Here is a 22,982-nt window from a genome sequence, read left to right as displayed (position 1 = left end):
TACACTTCTCAAAGGGTTGACGAAACATAGAGAAAACATCCTTCCAAATTTTAGGGTAGTTGACAGATGTGACATAGATAGGACATTTATACATCTTTCAGACTATCCACAACCATTCCCATAAAAAAATAAGTATATTTGCTGCTATTCTGAATAAAGTCTTCATTTACTTTCTTAGTGTAGATTACTAGAAAATATGCAAAGATTTCATAGGCTGCATTTACCCAATCCAACACCTTTTAGAAATGACTGTGGGGTTAGTCATTAATCACGTGAAAATATAATGTCACCCTTGAAGTATTTAATGCTTAAGTGCACTGTAGAGGTATCAACAGGCTTATGTGGATTATTGTCCATAAGCTACTTCACATTTGGAAATTAGTGGGGGGCAAAATGCCCACTGAAGGTCAATGGCCGATTACCAGAGTCGTCACACTTCAAATGACCAACATTGTTCTTTAATAGGCCAATGGAGCGCATTGTTGAGTTTATAGTGGCATCTTGTGGTTAGTCAGAATTTTGATGTAAATCTGCTTAAAGCAGACAATGGGGTAGCCGAAATGTAAACTGCAAACATTAGGCTACTGCTCATTCACATCCTTAGCAACGTGTACCCTCATAAATATTTAAATTGAATAATCCGGGTTTAATAGAAGTCAATCTCAGTCGACAACATTCAGAGCATTGGCACCAATTGCGCCCATCATAAGAGCATCACTGTAACCCAGATTTTTGCATTAAAAACGTACAAATAAAAAAAAAATATTTAAAGAAAAAAAAATTGTTTTTGTGGTAATCGACATTATGCTGCAAATTCTGTCAATTGATCTGAACAAGTATTGCACCAGTGATCTTTCTGAGTCTCAACTGATAATACATTGTTACTTTGTTGCCTTTGGGAAACATCTATAAAGCATTCGAGGTAATTAGTAATTAGACACATGAGAATATGTTGCATACACTTCTTTTTATGCATATTTCTCTTTAATTGCTAATTTTCTCTTTGCAAACTCTTCCTGTAATCCTGTAGCTTCATTTTGTGGTTTCTTGTTCATATTCATTTTTATTTATTCTGCATTTCTTGTTTTATTTAAGGACGTAGGCTACAGCAGCCTACTAATATACTGCAGCATGCTTTACAGAATGTTGTGCATTTAAAATATAAACTTTCACTTAATTTAAGGGGGAAAAATATGCATTTCTCAAAACCATCCCTTTCCCATGTCAAATTTGTATATGTAGAAAGAGGCTCTTCTATGCGACTCAAATGACTACTATCAACAGGAGGAGCTCTCGCTTCAGATAGCGGTATTATTAATAGTGGACTCAATGGACCGGGGGTCGTTCGCTGCTCTCTCTCTCTCTCTCTCTCTCTCTCTCTCTCTTTCTCTCTCTCTCTCTTGGGTTGGCACACGATATAGCGGTATAAAAAGTCCCCGACGAGAGAATAACACTTGAATGTGACTCTTGTGTTGCTGGAATCGCAGAGAGGGGTAAGTGTCCTTTTGATTACTTTTAGCGCCTCTTATCATGGGCTTCGAGCAAAATGCCGCTGTTTATTAACCACTTCGTGTGTCCTGAGTTCTAATGGTAAGTGCTGTGATCACATTTTCGCGTTTAAGTCTCTTAGACCCAACACGTTGCATAGGGTGCATTGAGACCTCCGTTTACTCCACTGGATAACGGCGAGACGCTCGACGAACTTCACAGCAATTAACTAGAAATCCGATAACACGCGCTTACGCGATGTGGAGAATACTGGTGATTTTTGATGTTGTTTTAGACTTCGAATCTCTCTTAGGCATCGTATAGCTACCATCAGAGTGTATGATCAAACGAATGAGAGGATATCATTGAAAAGAGAAGCGCTTTCTGTTCATTTGCATCTCTGCACATGATGCACAGCTGCATTGTAGTCTCCAAGTCATCCTGTTATGTATAGACAGTGATGACAAAAGTCAATATAAAATGTGTGGTGAATGAAGAATCAGCAGACAAAAAGTGCATTTTACAAAATATGAATTATGAATTTAATTAAAAGATTATTTGGTGAACTACAGCAAAAGATGAGGCATATACTAACATTTAAATACTAGATACATCATACAATATGGTAAAATTATGGTATTATGGACGACCAATGTCAGGTGCATGAGAAAGCCTTTCTATTCTGTTACTATTTTAACCTTAACAATTGCATTTGTCGATGTTCATGATCTGGAAGAACAGAAGTTCCTCTAAGGATCAAATAAAATCCTACTGGAGAAACTTGGGAAACAAAACGCAATGTTGGAATTTATCCAGTGGGATATTAGTTGATTCTCCGAGGATTAGTGTTTGATCCCATTAGAATTAGTTCCAAATTATTTAGGAATTTAAGACAAGGGGTCAAAAATCATTCTTTCTGGAGACATGGCTCTGACAGGCTGAGATTAGACGAATTCCAACCTTGTGCCTGACTCTTGATCTCTCTGACTTCACTGTGTCTTCATTTCTACTGTCTGCTTTCTCTCATATTTGTCAATGTAACAGAAAAAGTTAGACAGTGCGTCTTTTGGGATTTACAGTTACATACTGGATGGTCAGATATGTTTAGAAAGATTAATGGACATCAGCTAAAATGGGGTTAGTTTTAGTTCGTTTCGGTCTCTCTCGCTCTGTCTCTCTTGCAAATTCAAATTCCTCACGGCTTTATTGGCATTTACAGTATCTCTAGAGAGAGATAATATTATAAAGTATTTTTCTCTTGCACACATGTTTTTGTTCTCTATTTGTATGCAAGTCACAGACACAAAAGGTTAATCGGTGGGAAAAGAAAGGAAACTTCATAACACAGCTTTAGAAAAAATGATATTCAGCAAGATGAGGTTTTGTTTAAAATTTCCTAAGTGCTTCCCAGACATTATATTTGTTTGTGAGCCTTTAATTGATTGTTTTTATTTTTATTGATTTGTATGCAGCTGTAAGTGGTGGAGTGGTGGTGGCGTAGTGGTCTAAAGCACAATCAGAAGGTCGCTGGTTGGATCCCCACAGCCACCACCATTGTGTCCTTGAGTAAAGCACTTAACTCCAGGTTGCTCTGGGGGGATTGTCCCTGTAATAAGTGCACTGTAAGTCGCTTTGGATAAAAGTATCTGCCAAATGCATAAATGTAAATGTACTAATGTAGTTTTAGATGTAACAATGACTGGACTGGCATTCTATTGTTGAGGATGTCTCCTTTGAAATGTCTTTTCTTTCTTGAAATGTTTTAGTTCTTCAGAGAGACAGACTAATCAGTGCAGCATTTCCCAAAAGTATTGCAAGCTTTAGTTGATCATAGAAACATTTGGAGCCAGTGGTTTCTACGATCTACTTAGGCTTACGATGCTTTTGGGAAATGCTGCCCAGCTTAGTTAGATAAAATGTTTAAGTGTTAAGAGTATTGTGTTAAAAGGATAGCTCACCCCCATGTTGTTATAAACCAATATGAACATTTTGGTAACACTTTAAAATAAGGTTTCATTTGTTAACATTAACTAACAATGAACAATACTTATTAACCATTTATTAATCTTAGTTAAGTTCAGCATATACTAATACATTTTTAAAATCCAACATTAGTTAATGCACTATTAACTAACATTAACTAACAATTAACAATTACATTTTTATTAACTAAAATTAACAAAGATTATTAAATGATGTAAAAAGATTATTGTTATTTATTTATTCATTATACCTAATGCATAAAGTATTGCTAACAAATGGAACCTTACTGTAATGTGTTACTGTAAAAAAGTTTGTGCTTAGTGATGTCACACAATGGCAGTTTATGGTGACAACCTCTTCAATGTTCAAAAGGACGCAAAAGTATAATTCAGAAGTGTAATAAATTATTGAATGTGACTTATGGTTGTTATGAAAGCATACGAAAATGTTTGGTGAGAAACAAACCGAAATCGAATATATTACTCTCCTGTGCACGTTCATGAGAGTGCACAAGAGCAACAGTTCACGCAGCCTTTTCTCGTGAGATGGGTCGTTCAAGAGAAAACCGCTTTGTTTACTACAATAGGACCACCACAGAGAAATTAACAACAGAGAACACAACACAGCTGCACAGAAACCAAAGAACCGACTTATAAAACATATCTGAAGAGTTTGAAATCAAAAAGGAGGAGATGTCCTTAAACAGACTTATTTGTTTGTACCGGAGTACTCGGAAATTAAACAGAGAGATAGAGTGAGCTGATGAGACAGCCACAGTCACACCGTGTCCTAACCAGACACCAAACGACACGTGATAAAAGGTATCTTTTTTTATGTAAATCCGATTGTTTGTCCTAACCAGGTGCAATCATCAACAGGACATAATGTTGATAGCTTGGTTTCTATTTGTGGCATTGTGCAATGTGGCCGTGAATATCACACTTACCAACTGTTCTTCTGTGGTCTCACCCTCTTCAGTTGGAGGTCTGTCACACATACACCTGTTCAGAATGGAGAAGCTGTGTGAGACATTCCTCCGCCTTTCTCTCTGGTTCTTCCAGTTCAACTTCAGTGAGCGAAACATCCAAAACACTGTGGTCTCCTTTACTCTCTGTCTGACTATAGCTTCTGAGCGTGTATGTGTGGCTGCATCAGCCACCTCCATCTCTCAGCTTGATTTCCGAGTACTCCGATTCTAACAAATAAGGCAGGGCATAGAAATGCATCTCCTCTTCGATTTCAAACTCTTCAGTCATGTTTTATCATTTCTGTTGTCTGGTTTGTGTGCAGTTGTGTTGTGTTTTATGTTGTGAATTTCTCTGGTGGTCCGATTGTACCAACAAACGGTTTCTCGTTTGAACGGCCCATCTTGCGAGTGGGGGCTGTGTAATCTGTTGCTCACTTGCACTCTTATGAACACGCACAGAAGAGCAACGGTCAGTGAAGATAGGGTTGGGCAATCTTCTCCATAGTCAAATCATCCTATCGTCAGCCTGTGAGATGGCCAACACCTGATATGATCATGGGAGGAGGGGGGTGCAGTGTTTACGTTTGCATCGTCAAAGGCATCAGCTATTGGCAATCACTCTGACCATTGTCGAACCCGAGATCATTGTCTATTGGCACAACCCTACTAAGCAATTTCTCCAAACCTTACCGTATGCCTTCAGAACAGTCATATGGAATAATTTATTATACTTCTCAATTATATTGTTGCGTCCTTTATAAAGCTTGGAGAGGTGTCCACAATAAACTGCCATTGTATTACATCACTGAGCAAAATTTGTTTTGTGTTAAGAAAAATAAAGAAAGTCATTTGGGTTTAAAACAACACAGGGGTGTGTAAACAATGACTGAATTTTAAACCTATGGCATGCTCGACATATGTGGACCCGTGAAATAAAATCCTTGTGATCTTGTCAGCATTTCATATTCTGTGACTGAATAGCCATTGGGATGTTAGTAGCAGTTAAATGTTATTCCTTTTACATTAAATACATTTTTTTAATGTTAAAATACTTTCTCCTATCTCAGTTTAATATGCAGCGACAACTGTACCTAGAAGACAAGCCATTTGTGGGTAGATTCCTGAGAAAAGTGTAAAACTTTGTGCATTGTTTGAGCCTTCTGAATGGGGTGAGTTTGGTGCAGGACTATCAGTTTGTTTAATTAATAGCAGAATTAAAAGTGTTCGAAAAACAGTTTAAAAATGGTAATTATATTTGCAGTTCCATTTGTTGCCACTAGTGGTGCTGAGTATTAGGAAAATGGTGACCCAGACAAAACAACAACATAACGTGGAAAAACAGGAAATAAAATAGATGACAGCTGTAAATACTTTCTGTTGATATGCCTTTCAAGGTAATGCAAAGGCAGTGCTTTCATAACATGAAGGTGTGAGCAGAGATTGTCTCAATTAGTAATAATCCTAATCCTCTTTCTTCTCTGCACAAACACCTCTTTGGTTGAAGAGGTCTCATTCACTGATGTAGTCTGGCAACGGACTGGGCTAGTGTGTCCCAGTTTGAAAACAAGGATTGGTGGTTATTTGTTTTTCTGTTTTAAATGCACCACCACACTGAGCACCGGAGTCCCCTAGGGCTGTGTGCTCAGTCCACTGCTGTTCACTCTGCTGACTTATGACTGTGCAGCAATGCACAGCTCGAATCACATCATCAAGTTCATTGATGACATGACGTGGTGGGTTTCATCAGCAAGAACGACGAGTCAGCATACAGAAAGGAGGTGCAGCAGCTAACAGACTGGTGTAGAGCCAACAACCTGTCTCTGAAAATAGACAAAACAAAAGAGATGGTTGTTGACTTCTGGACAGCTTGGTGAGACCACTCTCCACTGAACATCGATGGCTCCTCTGTGGAGATCGTCAAGCGCACCAAATTCCTTGGTGTTCACCTGGTGGAGAACCTCACCTGGTCCCTCAACACCAGTTCCATAACCAAAAGCCCAGCAGCGTCTCTACTCTCTGTGAAGGCTGATGAAAGCTCATCTCCCAACCCTCCATCCTCACCACATTCTGCAGAGGGACTATCGAGAGCATCCTGAGCAGCTGCATCACTGCCTGGTTTGGAAATTGCACCATTTCCTCTGGGTCTCTCTACCCTCCATCATAGATATTTACACCACATGCTGCATCCGCAAAGCCACCAGCATTGTGGATGACCCCATGCACCCCTCACACATACTCTTCACCCTGAAGAGTCTGGTATAAGATACCGAAGCATTCAGGCCCTCATGGCCAGACAGTGTAACAGTTTCTTCCACCAAGCCATCAGACTCCTCAACACTCAGAGACTGGACACACAACTGAACACCGTTCAAATCCCTTTGCAAATTTTTGCACATTCCTGTATTATCTACCCGGAATTTGTTTTACTGCTACTGTGTTCATAAATATTGTACTTCATTTCTTGTCAATTTCTACCTGGCTGCTACCCCAATAACTGCTATGTCCAAATATGGTATAAGCTTATCTGCTGAATACTATGTCATAGTATGGTATGTTGACATTCAAAGCATTTTCTTTTATATTGCAATATCTTTTTCACTACCTGTTTTATCTGACACTTGTGTTTTTATCTGAACTGTGTACTGGTCGGTGCCACACTGTCTCTTACTGTGCCTATTGTCCTGTTTTAGCAATTATTGTACCGTTTTGTACTGTTTGCACACATTTGCATGTGGACTTTATGTAGAAATGTGTTGGTCTTTGTAAAGGGATAATATGGAAATGAGGAGGCGAGAACTGGCTTGACAATATAAATAATAGTTTAATGAAGAACTGAACCAAAAGACACAAACACACAGGTGTCGGGCAGCTGCCCGTAAATCTCTCTCTCTGTTGCACTGCCGTCTCCAGTCGGCCCTTATCCCTCTTGGGCTAATCAGCCCAATTAGGGGCCAGGTGTGGAATCATGACCCAGCCCCGCCCTCCACCCTGCCACAGTCGTATTTATTTCTGTGTAGTCTCATGTTGTTTTATGTTGTTTTTATGTTGTTTTATGTAGCACCATGGTCCTGGAGGAACTTTGTTTCATTTCACTGTGTACTGCACTAGCTGTATATGGTTGAAATGACAATAAAAGCCACTTGACTTGACTTGAAATGCCTTTACTTCCAAGAAACAGATGTGTCTGTGTTCTGATGCCATGAATCCAGATGGAGATTGGCTTTGGTTGACAGCTTTCTTCTCTGTTTTTTGTTCCTTTGTGTTTTGGCACTGCTTTGTTTCTTTACCTGCAGACTAGCTTTGAGAATACTGCCAGTTGGATCCCCACTGTGTTTTTGACAGAGCTTTTGACTGGGTGATAGTAAACGTCTCCTTGTTGTGGCAGAACACAGTAGCACATTTTTACACCCTTAATTTTATAAAGTTTTGTAACGAAGGGTAGCGGCACTTTTAATGCTGGGTTATGAAACCCTGCTCCGTAAAAGGCTTAATAACGCTTATGTGATTTTAACCCTGAATTGCATTATCAAAGGTATATAGCGTGACACGTTGTGGTGCTAGAATGTTATTGCGAGTTGTTTAGCCCCAAACATCCAATCACAAACTGCCCCAGTGCTCATCTCATTAAACATTCATGTATTTTGTACAGTTACAGGAACTTTTCACACGCTTTGTAGTTTTATTGTCTGAGGGAATCGGCAAATGCTTTAACTGAATAGAGAAACCCCAGGGTTTACAAATGTGCATTGAGCAATCTGGATACCTGAGTACCCAGGATTAATTATTAATCCAATATCAAGTATAACCAGTGAGAAATATGGATCAAGATAACCCAGGATTGCATTTACACAGGGTTAAGAATGGCCCTGGGTTAACCATTTCAGAGTGTGAAAAGAAAAAGTCTTGAATTTAGCTTTAGGTTTTTGTCTGTAGAATAGGTATCTTAGTTAAGATTATACAGTATATACATGAATGCAGAAGTAGTTCATTTCATTACACTTCAAATAAAAAGCAGATTGGTTTCTGTAGATTTTAATCATCAAAACTGAACTACATGGGAACATCTTAGTTCACTCAAGTGTATCATCAGAGATAAATATTTACATGACCAGCACAATAGCCATTTTTCATGTCTTGCAAATGCAAATACAAAGTAATCAAACCTCAGGTGTTTAGTGTATAGGATGATCGAGCACACGGCTTTGAAGCTGACTGATGCTTTATGGACAATGACTAAAGACCCCAATAAACAGTTGTAAAGTGAGCAGAGGAGGTGTGTGTTTGGAATAGAAATCCTACAGTCCTTTGCCTTTGCCTTAATCAGCTTTGTCATACCTATTAAAAAACTGTGCAGTGGTACTCAATCCCATTTAAGTGACCTTGAACTAAAGAGTGGAATAGAGAGCTTTAATACTAATGCAGCCATGCCACATTTTAAACTGTGAACTTTTCATTAGCTGCCTGAATAATGCAAAATACATTATTATACCAAATGATTTACAGTATTGAAATTTCCCATTTTTTGACCAGCCACAGGGCATAGACTGGGTCAGGAGGCCTGGGAGGCGGCCACAGAGCGGGGACTGGGTCAGGAGGCCTGGGGGGTGGCCACAGAGCAGGGACTGGGTCAGGGGGCCTGGGAGGCGGCCATAGAGCAGGGGCTGGGGGCCTGCGGGACGGCCACAGAGCAGGGACTGGGTCAGGAGGCCTGGGAGGCGGCCATAGAGCAGGGACTGGGTCAGGAGGCCTGGGAGGGGGCCACAGGGCAGGGACTGGATCAGGAGGCTGAAGAGGCGATCTGGTTACAGGAGGTGGAGACATCGGAGGAGGAGCCATAGGCGGATCTGGAATTGAAGAAACTGGAGTAGGTGTTGGAAAGTCAGGAGGTGGAGTTTCTGGAGTAGATGGTGGAGTCGTGGAAGATTCAGGAAGCAGAGCTGAGAGGGGCTTTATGTAGGAATTTGGAGTCTCTGGAGTTGACAGTGGGGTCGTGGGCAACACAGAGAGTGGAGCCATGGAGCTTCGATGGGAGGAGGAGACAGGAAAGGGGGAGCCGTGGAAGGCTCAATAGGTGGAGCCACGGGAGGCGGAGCCAGGGATGGCGAGGCTGTGAGAGGCTCGAGGGGCGGGGCCGTGAGAGGCTAGGAACTGACTGTGGCAGGTGTGGGCGCTGGCTCATTGACTGTGGCAGGCGTGGGCGCTGGCTATGGCCCGGGGTTCCCGCCATAATTCAGTGTACGGGGGAAGTGCCATCTCCGTGGTTGCTACCACTGACTGCGGCTGGGAAATCGACCACCAGAGCTTGGATAGGAGTTACCTTGGAGACAGGGGCCTTGGGTGGCCAGGAGACAGGGGCCGTGGGGGGCCTGGAGCACTCATTCTCATCTCCCACAGTGAAGTGTGAGCCACAGAGTACCAGAGCCACCACCACATATTCAGCCAGTGTCCAGCGAGGATCCGCCGGAGGGATCAGTTCTTTTAGTGCGCTATTCAGACCAACTCTGAAAAAACACCAGAGAGTGGTCTCCATAGTGCACTAAATGCGCCATTTGGAGAAAGTCATTGATGTGATCCTCAACTGGACGGTCCCTGGACCGGTAGGTCCACCTTGTTTGGTCAGTTATTCTGTCAGGCTGGTTGTGGAATGGAAGAGTAAAGACACAGGAGTACTTTCAAGGTTTAATTGGAAGATGTTGGAGTAGAACAAATGCCATAAAGGGAACAATCAAGGAAATACGCTGGAGTGGAACAAATATCTCACAAGGAATAAATCGAGGAAACAGGCTGGAATGGAACACTGCTGAGTGACAACACAACATAACAATTCAAGAACGCCAAAGGAATGCAAAAACTAGAGGGTATTTATACAAACGAGCTAATGATGGAATGGAAAACAGGCGAGATAGATTGGGAACAGATGGCCATTATGAGGGCAGAGCATTCGGGGAAACATTGTCCAGGGAAAACACTTCAAAATAAGAGTTCTAGTAAACATGAGGGAGACAGACTTGTTTTACCGTAAAAAGTACATGTATTCCCCCCCGTATTATTACATTTATTATCATTTTTTTTACATTCTATTTTATGGTAAATACCCAAGTTTGTTTACTGTAGCATTTTTACATTCTTTTACTGTTAAAATTACAGACCTGTTTTACAGAGTATGATCCAAATTATGTTAATTTACTTCACAGCTTCATCCCTTTTTTTCATTGCAGATCTTTCACCCTTCTGCAAACCTTGAAGTGCTAACAGCAGTAGATAGACAACACAATGAAGGTCGCAGTATTCTTTATCCTCTTTTTCCTGGTCATGGGGAAGCCTGAGTTTCCAGGTCAGTTAAGACAATTTCATTCTGCACTGATAAGCTTATTGTGTCATTACTAAGTATGATTTTATTAACCCTCAATGGAGACATTGGATAAAAAAAACGACATTAACTAGTACATATTTGTTCTAATTCGCAAGACTTTTGACATGAAATGGAAACGAAATGCAACTAAAAACTGAAAAGGATATTAAGCAAACCAGGATGGTGGGGGTTATTTTCTCACACATACACACATAAACACACTCATGTTGGTGCGGCTATCCTTATGAGGACTCTCTATAGACATAATGATTTATATACTGTACGAACTATAGATTATATTCCGTAACCCTACCCCTAAACCTAAAGGGGGTCGCACACCGAACGCGCAGCGCAGCGCCGCGCCGCGCAGCGCCATGTCTTTAAAAAACACATTATTCTCTATGAGTGTACACACACCGGCGGCGCCATTCGCCGTCTGTCCGCGGCGCCCAGCTACGGCTCAGGACCTTGTTCAAAACCCTGCCGCGCCACAGAGCGCCATTTACATAGTTGTATATTAAATGTACATTTATTTGTCTCAAATCGTCGTTAATATACATACTGACTTCACCCTGTGCTGCAATATACATTTAGTTTAACATTCCTAATTTAACAGCTTGAATAAAGTCATATTGGAAAAAATATATAACAAACATATCCCTTTTAAATCTTTCATTTTCCCCTCTTGTGCCATTTTTCAATACTCTACCATACTAACCATACACTCTTACATAACATATCGTCAGTTACGTATATAATAAAAAAGAATATATCAAATAACTTGTTTGGTTAACGTTGTCACTCGGGTTAGCTAAACGCTAGCTAAATAAATACTATTGTATGTAACATAGTTGCCAAGACAAGGGATAACGTTACAACAAAATAACAGACTTAACAACGTGATAGACACTTTTACTCGATTAACGATCAAACATCAGCTATTAAATTAACATAAAAAATAAATAATACATCAAGTTGAAACTCACCCATCGTGCAGCTCTTCTAGACTTCTACCACGAGTTGATTCAAAATTGAGCTCGCGCGAACACAATGTGCGCGTCCGGTGTGCGATACCTGTGAGTTGTTCTAGACGCGGCGCGGTGCGGCGCTGCGCTTCTCGTTCGGTGTGCGACCCCCTTAACCCTCACAAAAAACTATTCTGCATTTTTACATTTTTAAAAAAACAAACAACATAGTCTAGTATGTTTTTAAGTGATTTGAATTAAGAGGACAATAGAAATATCCTCATGAACCACATTTATAGCACAATTACCTTGTAATTACCAGATTGTAACCTAAAAAAAAATGTCCTCATAAACCACATATTCCTTATTATGGTCAGGCACTATTTTTGGTATAATTATCACACTGAATTAATGCATTCAATTGACAACCCTAATATACTGTCACGGATTCATCTGACCCTCTGCCACATTCACTCAACCCTCTCTCCCGATTACTGATCACTCTCTCATAGAGAGAGTTGTATGTCAGATACTGTATGTGCTAATCATAAATAGTGTAACTGTTTCAGGCCACCAAAGGGTTAATATCCATCTTTGATGGATGTAGTGCAAAACTCCTTTCAAATGTATGTGATCTTTCATAAGAAGATTGGACCTTTGGGTCAGATGGCCTCGGATATATTTATTTATGTGATTGTGGGTTTAAGAAGCTTATGTGGTCTGATGAAAACATGCATAAAATAGAAATTAATTTGTTGCCATTGTAGTGAATTTTACAGTAAACATTGCTGGCCCTCTGTAAGTTATAAATACTGACATTTGAATTGAACGACATGGCATATCTATTGTACTGTTTTCCAGTCAAAATATTTAAATAACCTTAAAACAAGAATAACACAATATATTTACGGTATCTACAATTGTTATCCCATTGGATTTGGTATATTCTGTTCAGAGTGATAACATGCTCAGTATCTCTTCATGGAGACCTCCAGTCTCAGTTCAGGATTGTTATCTTGGTGAGCAGGAGCATCTTTAGGGGTTGTTGGTTATAATTTGTTGCCAAAAGTGTAATAATGTTTTCTTTTGGTTTATAGCGCAAGAGAAGAACCCTGCTTTCTGGAGACAATTGGCTCAGACCTCGATAAAAAATGCCTTAAACATTCAAAACCTCAACAAGAACATTGCCAAGAATCTCATCCTCTTTCTTGGTGATGGTAAGTGATTCCGTTGTTGAATCTTTGTGGATTTTTACCTTAGAGATATTCGTCTGGTTTTACCAGGGGCGATATGTTGAAAGATACTAATTTCTGTCAAATGAATACACTTTTAACCAGCTTTTCTAATCTATTTTATAATTTAATTGCTTAGGACATGCAAAGAGTACAAATGTACACAATATAAGTTTGTCAAAAATTTGCTTTGCATGATATGGGACTTCTATTCCATATTTGTGAAGAACTGAAACATGCTTCAAAATTAAGCATTAAAGCAATAGTTCACCCAAAAATTCTCTCAACATTTACTGCCCCTAATGCCATCCCAGATGTGTATGATTTTCTTTCTTCTGCAGAACACCACTGAAGGTTTTTAGGAGAATATTAGCTCTGTAGGTCCATATAATGCAAGTGGACAGTAACCAGAACTTTAAAGCTCCACAAATCACATAAAGGCAGCATAAAAGTAATCCATATGACTCCAGCGGTTAAATCCATGTCTATTTGGCGATTCACATTTTTTGTGCATATCGCCACCTACTGGGAAGGGAGGAAAATTTATAGTAAAAAAGGACTTTGATCTGTTTCTGACCCACACCTATCATATCGCTTCTGAAGGTATATATTTAACCACTGGAGTCGTATGGATTACTTTTATTCTGCATGTATGTGCTTTTTGGGGATCCAAAATGCTGGTACCTGTTCACTTACATTGTATTGACCTATAGAGCTTAGATATTCTTCTAAAAATCATTGTTTGTGTTCAGCAGAAGAAAGAAAGTCACACATCAAGGATGGCATGAAGGTGAGTAAATGATGACAGAAATTTCAGTTTTGGGGTGAACTAACCCTTTAACATTGGTAGCGATAGATACCAAGTAGAAAAACAGATTTACCGAAGTTCTCGATTTGAACAGTTTGTGCTTCAGATTGCACAATAGATTTCTTCTAGCCAAATCTGAGAACACACTGTGTATCAAAGAAAGCTTGGCAAAAAACAGTGAGGGCATTGCAGTTATTCTAGAGGAAAAACTGGGAAAGATAATATCAGTAACAATAGAATTCAGCTATTTCAACTATATGGAGAATTTTGTTCGAAAAACTCCCCTACAAAAACAATGCCATTGGAAAACACCAGTTTGCGAAAACCTAAAAAATACACGTTATGAAGTCTCATATAGATTTATTGCAGTACTCACTGTCCACCCCTACAGAAACCACATATCAGACACAAAAATGAAGATTTTACATAGAGGATTATCTAGAAGCCATTCCTGAAATAGAGGTTAAAGAAAATGTTGACCCATTGAACCATTCATCTATTTGTTCGAGAAATGCTGGGTGACATATCTTACTAAATCTGTAGTATTCCGGGAATTCACCCTGTCAAGTTCTGCATCTGCATGGGTTCTGTGGATCATTATAGATTTGCATTTTTGGTGTGGTTTCTAGAATGCATTTCAAGTAATTGTTTCACCCAAAATAGTTTTATTCTATTGAAGATTGGAATGTCCAAACAATGTTCAAACAAATATGTTTATGCATAATTATCATTAAGACAATAGGTAGAAAATACAGCATTATTGCGAGTGTGATATTGCTTTTATACAACAGTTCAACAAGCAAGTAAATAAATAACTATAAAAAAATCTAAAGGCTGTCTCAAAAAACCCATTTGTGTGTGGAACTGCTTTCTTACTTGCTTATACTTCAAAATGATTCACCTCCGTTAACGTCACTATAGAACAAGTAAAGACAGTTTGGACTGCTTTTAATAAGCAATTGGAGGAACAAGGACGTGTGTGTGAGAGAGAGAGAGAGAGAGAGAGAGAGCTTGACTGAGCATGTGATTGCCGGCATCTGTTGTAATGATGAACAGTAAGCTGTTAGTTTAACTCTATTCCTCAGCTATAGTGATAGTAATATGCTCCGATCTTGGAGTGATGCTGCCATACGTGCTATCAGAATTATCCTACGAGTATTTCACTCAAGTTCAAGTGTTTTGTTGTCAGAGAGAAATCACAGAGGATGCCAGTTTCATTCTAGTATGTTTCTTGGGGAACTCTTATTTTGACACTGACACAGAAAGCATTCTCTCTTCCAACATAGTAAAAGTTTATGTCTTCTCCCAACTCGGAAACTCAGGTATCTGGTAGGCACCCTGAGCGTGTATATTTACTCCATCTGTCACGACTCTCAGCTGTGATTGGCAGAAATGCTGACGCTGTTAGTTGAACTATATTTCTCAGCTTTAGTGTAGTAATTCGAGCGATCATGTAATGAGAGACAATTCTGTATGAATTCATATGACTTTCACTACAGTCAATGAAGTCGTTGGATATTGTTTCCATCTAATATGCAACAATTACTTCCTTCTTTCACACACAACAGCTTCCTATCTTGTTTACACACTCTACTGATCTTTTAGGTTTAGATAAGGGGTTTGGGTAAGGGCATTATATTAATAAACATGTCCTTGACACACTGCGCACGGAACTTGTGCTTACTTCCGCATTTGCACGTTATGAAATCGTATGAATTCATATGAATTAAATTGTACAAAATCATACGAAATATCCAACTCATAATATATCTACAGATTTTCATGAGATTGGGTTGGAAACTCGCGCACTGACTGACCGGGTTTGTCAACGGCATCTCAACTCGCTAATAGCACACACAAGGCGCTCTTTTGTCGCCACCTGCTGGCTCATATCTTTAATGTCACAGGGATGAATGAAAATTCACATATCTAGCTGCTCTTACATATGTGTATTGCTCTCTTACTCTTTAGTTTGGAACGCCATGAGCACAAGCGGAGTGATTCAAACAGTGAAGTGTTCCAGTGCTGATGGTCTGAGCTATCAGCACTCTTGGGATGCCTCTCGTCCAATCAGATTTGAGGAGCAGAATTAACTGTTGTATAAAAAGAATATAATAACTTTTTCAAGCACCTTTAAAGGGATAGTTCACCCAAAAATGAAAATTCTGTCAATTACTTACCATGCTGTTCCAACCCCACATGACTTTCTTTCCTCCTTGTTCCATCAGAAGACATGCACTTTCATTGTATGGAAATGAAAATGAATGGTAACTGAGGCTAACATTCTGCCTAATATCTCCTTTTGTCTTCCAAGGAGGAAAGTCATACAGGTTTGGAAAAGAACATGAGAATTTTCACTTTTGTGTGAAATATTCCTTTACGTATTGGAGGAACAGTCAGTCCATGAAACTCATGATTGACAAAACATGCAGGGAAGAGGCATCTTGTTAAATATAGACAACCTTCAACATGCCACTCTTTACTGCGTGTAGGTATGGGTATACCCACAGTGACGGCAGCACGGATTCTAAAGGGTCAACTAAATGGACAAAGCGGCGAGGAGTCACAACTGGAGATGGACAAATTTCCCTACATTGCCCTCTCTAAGGTATGGACCATGTGCTATAATCCCATCATGCCGTTCCTTTGTGTTCATAATCCATGCAGTCGCATAACAGCCCACCCGGCCACAGAGCACAGAGATTAAAATTATAGTTTGATTTCTCTAGAGGCCAGAGTTCTCGGGTCCCAACTCATGTAGTTAAATATTTCACTGATATGTAAGCTATTAGTACAAATGACAAAAAGTCAATTGCTATCGCATGATTTTCAGGCCTGGAAAAGTCATGGAAATAAATACAGTCTTAAAAACTAAATGGAAATTTCTAGAGTGAATGTATATTGTTTTGTCCCACTTTAAATTAGGTGTATTTAACTAATATGTACTAACATTGAAATAAATACAATACAATGTATTTATTGTGTAACTTCATGTTGTTCTGCAAAATTCTCACAAGATTCACATTTGCTACTGCTGAGGGTGAGGTAGGGGTAGGTTTAGGGTTAGTGTTAGGGTTTAGGGTAAGGGTTGGAGTAAAGGTAAACAGTGTAATTACAAATGTAATTAAATGCAGGTACTTTAAATGTACAGTAAGTACAATGCTACAACACGAACATGTATTTACATAATAAGTACATTATATCAAATGCTTAAATACATAGTAGTTAAAGACACCTAATATAAAGTGAGTTCTTTTTTAATCCTTTTAAGCCAGTATTCAAGAAAGACTGAAAAAGTCATGGAACAGGTTTAAAAGTGTGGGAACCAGGGAAAAAAAATTGGAGCTAATGCCAAAAATGCCACTGAAAGTGGGCATGTTTAATATGCCCTATGACAATAAAAGCCAGGCAGTCAATAATTACCTCTTAATGGAAAAGTTCATTTCTGACCCTGTTATAATCATTCATGCTTTATAGTGAATTATGATGAATCAGTACCTACAGTATTTACCTAAATTAAGTGATATTTCATTTTGCTCATGTGAAATGCATTCAGATGTATTGCAGTTTATATAGTGTGCTTTGTTTCCTCAGACATATAACACCAATGCTCAAGTACCAGACAGTGCGGGCACTGCCACAGCATTCCTGTGCGGGGTGAAGGCCAACGAGGGTACAGTAGGAGTAAGTGCAGCAGCTGTCAGATCCCAGTGTAACACCACTAAGGGGAACGAGGTCACCTCCATTCTTAGATGGGCCAAAGAAGCAGGTGAATACACCCACACATCAACTATGGATACAGTGGGCAGGCCCTGCTAACCAATGGGGGACAACAAATTCCAGCCATAGTTACGCATTCATTTCTTTGGGAAAATTGGCGGAATATATAATATACAGTATTTGGCTGTTTTTAGAAGGACAAACACGCAGTTTGCATGTGTTTTTGCACTTAAAGCAACAAAAAAAAATTCCAAACTGATTATATTATTATAGCAATTTGGCGACAAGATTATAAGAGATGCATATGAATGAATGTTGCATTTATATAGCGCTTTTTCTGACACTAAACTCAAAGCGCTTTACACAGTGAACAGACTCTCCTCAACAACCACCAGTGTGTAGCACCCACCTGGATGATGCGACGGCAGCCATAGTGTGCCAGTGCATTCACCACACACCAGCTTTGGTGGAGAGGAGAGAGTAGAGTTATAGAGCCAATTAATGGATTATTAGGAGGCCATGATTGATAAGGGTCAATGGGGGGAATTTGGCCAGGACATAGGGGTTACACCCCTACTCTGGTCTGAGATATTTAATGACCACTGAGAGTCAGGACCTCAGTTTTACGTCTCATCTGAAAGATGGTGCATTTTTGGTTTGGTTTATGGCGCACAACTCTTTAATGAAGGATTTAATTAAAAGTCTATGGAAGAAATGAATGGGGAAAATACTTCCAGAACCCAGACGTCTGAAAAAGTGGGCGGTCACTATTGCACTCTATTGTTGACTGTATATATAATTTCTCTCTTCTTTTCTTCTATGGTGATTAGAATACAGATGGGATATTTGTTGCTGGGAACATTTATCATTTTTTACATTAGGAATCCATTAACTTATTTTTGCATTAGAGAAACAAAAGGTGACACTGGTAGAGAAGACAGGTTTAACAGATAAAAGCTTGAGGAAAGCAGAAAGTAGAAAAAGGAATAAATCACAAGACTGACATTTTGACTGATGAGTGCAGCACACAGACAGCTTTCTCATATTTTATTCTCATGTAGAAAATAAAAACAAATGAAGCGTTTTATAAGATGGAGGACCTCCGTTGAAGGTGAATGGATGCAGTGGAGCTGAATTTGTAACGTGTCGGACATGACAAGAATAAACATTTAAAGATCCATCTGAGTGGTTTAAAAGATGTAAAGGACTAAAGGTCTGATCAGTGTCAAAGTGTTAACCTGACCTGATCTGAGGACTGGAAAATACAGAGAATACATTAAAATACTGTACCATACTACTGCATAACCCTTGCCAACAATGTTCACCCAACAATAACATCTCCTTATGTAAGGAATAATTGACAGTGGACCTTTGAATTATTGAAAAATAATGCACACCCGAGGTGGTAATGCGATCACGACGCGCAGTGGAGTGTGTTTTTATTGCAAGAAAAGAAGTCATATGGGTTTGGAACAACACAAGGATGAGTAAATGATGCCATAATTAAACTATCCCTTTAACATGAAGAGGTGATGATGGTTTCCTGTCCAGCATAGGATTGCAAACCCGATGCAGTGCACTTGTTCCTTTGAACCTCCAATACTTAATAGATTTTGTAATTTAACCAAAAGTCACAAAATATATTCCGTAATAAAGTCGAGCGGTAAACAACAAGCAAACAGGAACAATTAACAACTGTTACTTACAACTCCTACATGTTTTCCCAGGCAAATCAGTGGGGATTGTCACTACAACACGTGTGAACCATGCCACGCCCAGTGCCGCCTATGCCCACAGTGTAGATCGGGACTGGTATTCAGATGGGGATATGCCTGCCGAGGCACGGGAGAGTGGCTGTAAAGACATTGCTCGACAACTCTTTGAAAACATCCCTGACATTGATGTGAGTTCAGTGCAAAATTGTATTTTCTTTATTAGTACTTTTGTCTCATTTTTCAATACAAAATATCTGAATATTCAATTAAAATTCAGGGAATATATCTTGAATTAAGTAAATTTTTTTCTTACCCCATTTGCACGTTTGTGTGTGTGTTTCAAGCATAAATGTAATAACATTTAGTGAGGTTTATGTTTAAAACAAGAAAAAACTATTTGCCAGTGGGGTAAGAAAAATAAACTTTAGATGTATCCTCTGAAAAAAGGAGAATAGTCCGTAACACTTTACAATAATGTTCAATTATGGGGCTTTTCCACTGCACGGTACAACTCGACTCGAATCAACTCTGAGACACTGTGGACAGTACCTGGTACCTGGTACTTTTTTAGTACCACCTTGTCAAGGTTCCAATGGCACTTTTCCACTGCACGTTACGGTTCGACTCGACTCTATTCGCTTTACTTTTCTGAGCTTGCATTTCCACTGCAGTTTAGTGCCATCTCAACGTGGGTGGGATTATTGGCTGATCGTCATAGTTGCGCCACCTCTTCTGCCGTGACATCATCTTAAACAAGACACAAACTGATCAAAACATTAACATGACCGCTAGCTGTTAGCTACAAACTTCTAGCTCATTGTGCTACATAAAGCAGTTGTTGCATGGTGATTTTACACAAGTGTAACAGTTAAATTGGCCTGGTTGTTTTAGAAGCATGTTTCTAGTAGCTGGTCAACTAAATAAAGTGAAGCTTTCAAGCTGAATTTAGAGTTAACGTTCCATCCCCCATTGTGCCTGCGTACAGGGCAGTCTCCCTCCCATTGCTCGACAGTTTAGTTAGTGTCCATTTGGTCGAAACACTTCCAATTTCCTTGATGGTTCTGTAGTCACTTTTAAGGTTTTTTTTTACTTTTCCCTAAACTGTTGGTATGTCCGGTGGTAGCCGTGTGCTACCAACAGCTGAGATCTTTTCACTAATCGCTAACGAGTGGATTAACAGCCATTTCTTTTTTCACAATTTCAAAGTCGCGTGAACAAATGATACTGTTATCGCTGTTACTAACTTGAAAACTAGTTGATGTCATGTATCCGAAATCCAGTGATGCTGCTAGTGACGATTCTCCCTGACCAATCAGTGATCTGCAGGATTTTGACGTCACATTTAGTATCAGATCAAAGTCACATGGAACCTCGACCGAGGTGGTACTAAAAAAGTATCAGGTACCAACCAGGTAATATCCACAGTGGAAAATCCCCAACAAGCGAGCTGAGTTGAGTCGAATTGAGTCGAGTTGAGTCGAGTTGTACCGTGCAGTGGAAAAGCCCCGTAAGTGAGCCGAGCCGATACTAAATGTGACGTCAAAACCCTGCAGATCAATGACTGGTCAGAGAGAATCGTTACTACCAGCGTCACTGGATTTGCGACATGGGACATCAACCCGCTAGTTTTAAAGTTAGCAACAGTATCATTTGTTCACGCGACTTTCGAATTGTGACAATAAATGGCTGTGCGCAAAACCACACCACGGTAAATAAACGAGGTGCAGATGTTCCTCTCATTAGCGACGAACAAAACGACGCAATACGAAAAAGTCTCTCAGGAAGTGTCTCAGCTGTTGGCCGCACACGGCTACCACCGGACCTACCAACAGTGTAGGGAAAAGTAAAAAAAATTATTAAAAGTGACTACAGAACCATCAAGGAAAGGTTTTTTAATTACCTATGTCTTGCTGCTGTTTTTGTATTGTTTTTGTATTGTTGTACACTGGAAGCTCCTGTCACCAAGACAAATTTATTGGATGTGTAAGCATACTTGGCAATAAAGCTCATTCTGATTCTCATTCTGATTCTGCTTGAAAGCTTCACTTTATTTAGTTGACCAGCTACTGGAAAGCTTGATTCTAAAAAAAAACAGGCCAATTTTACTGTTATACTTGGGTAAAATCACCATGCAACAACTGCTTTATGCAGCACAATGAGCTAATTGCTAACAGCTAGTGGTCGTGTTATTGTTTATTGTTTTGTGTCGCGTTTAAGATGATGTCACGGCAGTAGAGTCTGCGCAACTATGATGATCAGCCAATAATCCCACCCATGATGAAGCGGCACTAAACAGCAGTGGAAAAGCAAGCTTAGAAAAGTAAAGTGAATAAGTGAGTCGAGTCGAGTCAAACTGTAACGTGCAGTGGAAAAGTGCCATTAGTTAACATGAACTAACAATTAAAAATACTTTTACAGCATTTATTAATCTTGGTTAATGATCATTTCAGTAAGTTTCTGTTCACTTTGTGTTGGACTTACACTGACACCTAGTGGTGTGGATGCTGCTTTGTTTAAAATCAGTAGTTTTCAGTTATACATGCCAGTGTAAAAATTCATTATTCACAGCCAGCCAGCAATAATTAAATCCCCGAGTGAAAGTGTCCAATAACAGGACGGTTACTGAGATTAAGAGAGTAGTATTCGGCTGGTCATGTGATTCTAACAATGCAGCCCCCATGAGCGGACACTCTCCATGTAGAATAAAACAGCTTTTATAAGGTTGCTGATATGACTGGAGTCTTCATTTTAATGTGAGTTGTCATAATTTTAGACATTGATTTCAAAGTTACAATTAATGTTTTCAGAAGTAAAACTTTTTAAATTAGAAAACAATTACTGAGTGCACCTTTAACAAAGATGAATATATATTTGTGCAGTGTTGACTTGTGGAAATCTTCAAACAATATGTATAAAGTAGTGTTTGTGTTTACATTGATAGTTGAATATCAGATATCTACAGTATTAATAATGTGTTTTTTCTACTGCTACAGTTAGGGCTGTTACTAAATTGGTATAAGGTATATGGGTCAATGATATGATGCTAATTGTTTACTCCATGTCTAATAAATTATTAAAAGATACTTTACAAATGCAGTTCAAACAAAACAATTAGTTGAAACACCTCTTATATGATGAACATATTTTCTATTACTGAGTTCATGGTCATTTTTATATTTATTCTGGGGCTTAAAGTCAAAAATGTCATGTGGTGTAACCGTCTGGAGACAGTAAAAAAATTCAAAGTGTCATTAAAAGATGAAATTCTTGAGAAAAGAATTTTGTTTTTTTTAAATGCAGTTAAACAATTGTATTGTAAAATATGATTAGTATTTGAAAAACTTTTGTCCATCAAATCAGCACAAAACCTGAATGAGCGGTATGCACGACCCTCCTTGGGGGAGTGGCATGCAAATACCACTCGCCAATTCCCATAGGCCTTTTATAAAATATCAGAAGGTGTCTCGGACTCCCAAGAGTGACCCCTAGTGTCACTTCATCGACACAACGTCGATTTCAGGAACTTCCTGATATTCTTGCCTTAAAAATTCATGATATTTGTAAAAAAAGATTTTTCACCTTAAAACATATGTTTGAAAACCTTTTTGAAATGAACGTGTAAGTTTTGTACTCTCATATATTCAAGGTGGAAGGAAACTACTTTAATACCTTTTACTCGATGGTTGCACCACATGACATTTTAAAAGTTATGAAATACATTTTTGGTTACAAAATTCGATAAATGTTTTTTA

General features: G+C 39.1%; 1 protein-coding gene across 1 annotated transcript in view; it reads left to right on the top strand.

Moving 5' to 3' along the window:
- The first annotated feature begins 1,366 nt into the window (after positions 1-1,366).
- LOC127625972 (alkaline phosphatase-like) overlaps positions 1,367-22,982 on the top strand; it is a 31,976-nt gene continuing 10,360 nt past the window's right edge. The window contains exons 1-6 of the mRNA XM_052101477.1: positions 1,367-1,493; positions 10,657-10,772; positions 12,853-12,972; positions 16,288-16,403; positions 17,390-17,564; positions 19,243-19,418. Of these exons, the coding sequence (XP_051957437.1) occupies positions 10,712-10,772; positions 12,853-12,972; positions 16,288-16,403; positions 17,390-17,564; positions 19,243-19,418 (648 nt within the window). The 5' untranslated portion in view covers positions 1,367-1,493; positions 10,657-10,711. The remainder of the gene's footprint in view (positions 1,494-10,656; positions 10,773-12,852; positions 12,973-16,287; positions 16,404-17,389; positions 17,565-19,242; positions 19,419-22,982) is intronic.

The sequence above is a fragment of the Xyrauchen texanus genome, chromosome 32 (assembly GCF_025860055.1).
Source record: "Xyrauchen texanus isolate HMW12.3.18 chromosome 32, RBS_HiC_50CHRs, whole genome shotgun sequence".
NCBI lineage: Eukaryota > Metazoa > Chordata > Actinopteri > Cypriniformes > Catostomidae > Xyrauchen > Xyrauchen texanus.
Note: the sequence above shows the minus strand (reverse complement) of the source record. Positions and strands in the feature narration are given on the sequence as shown.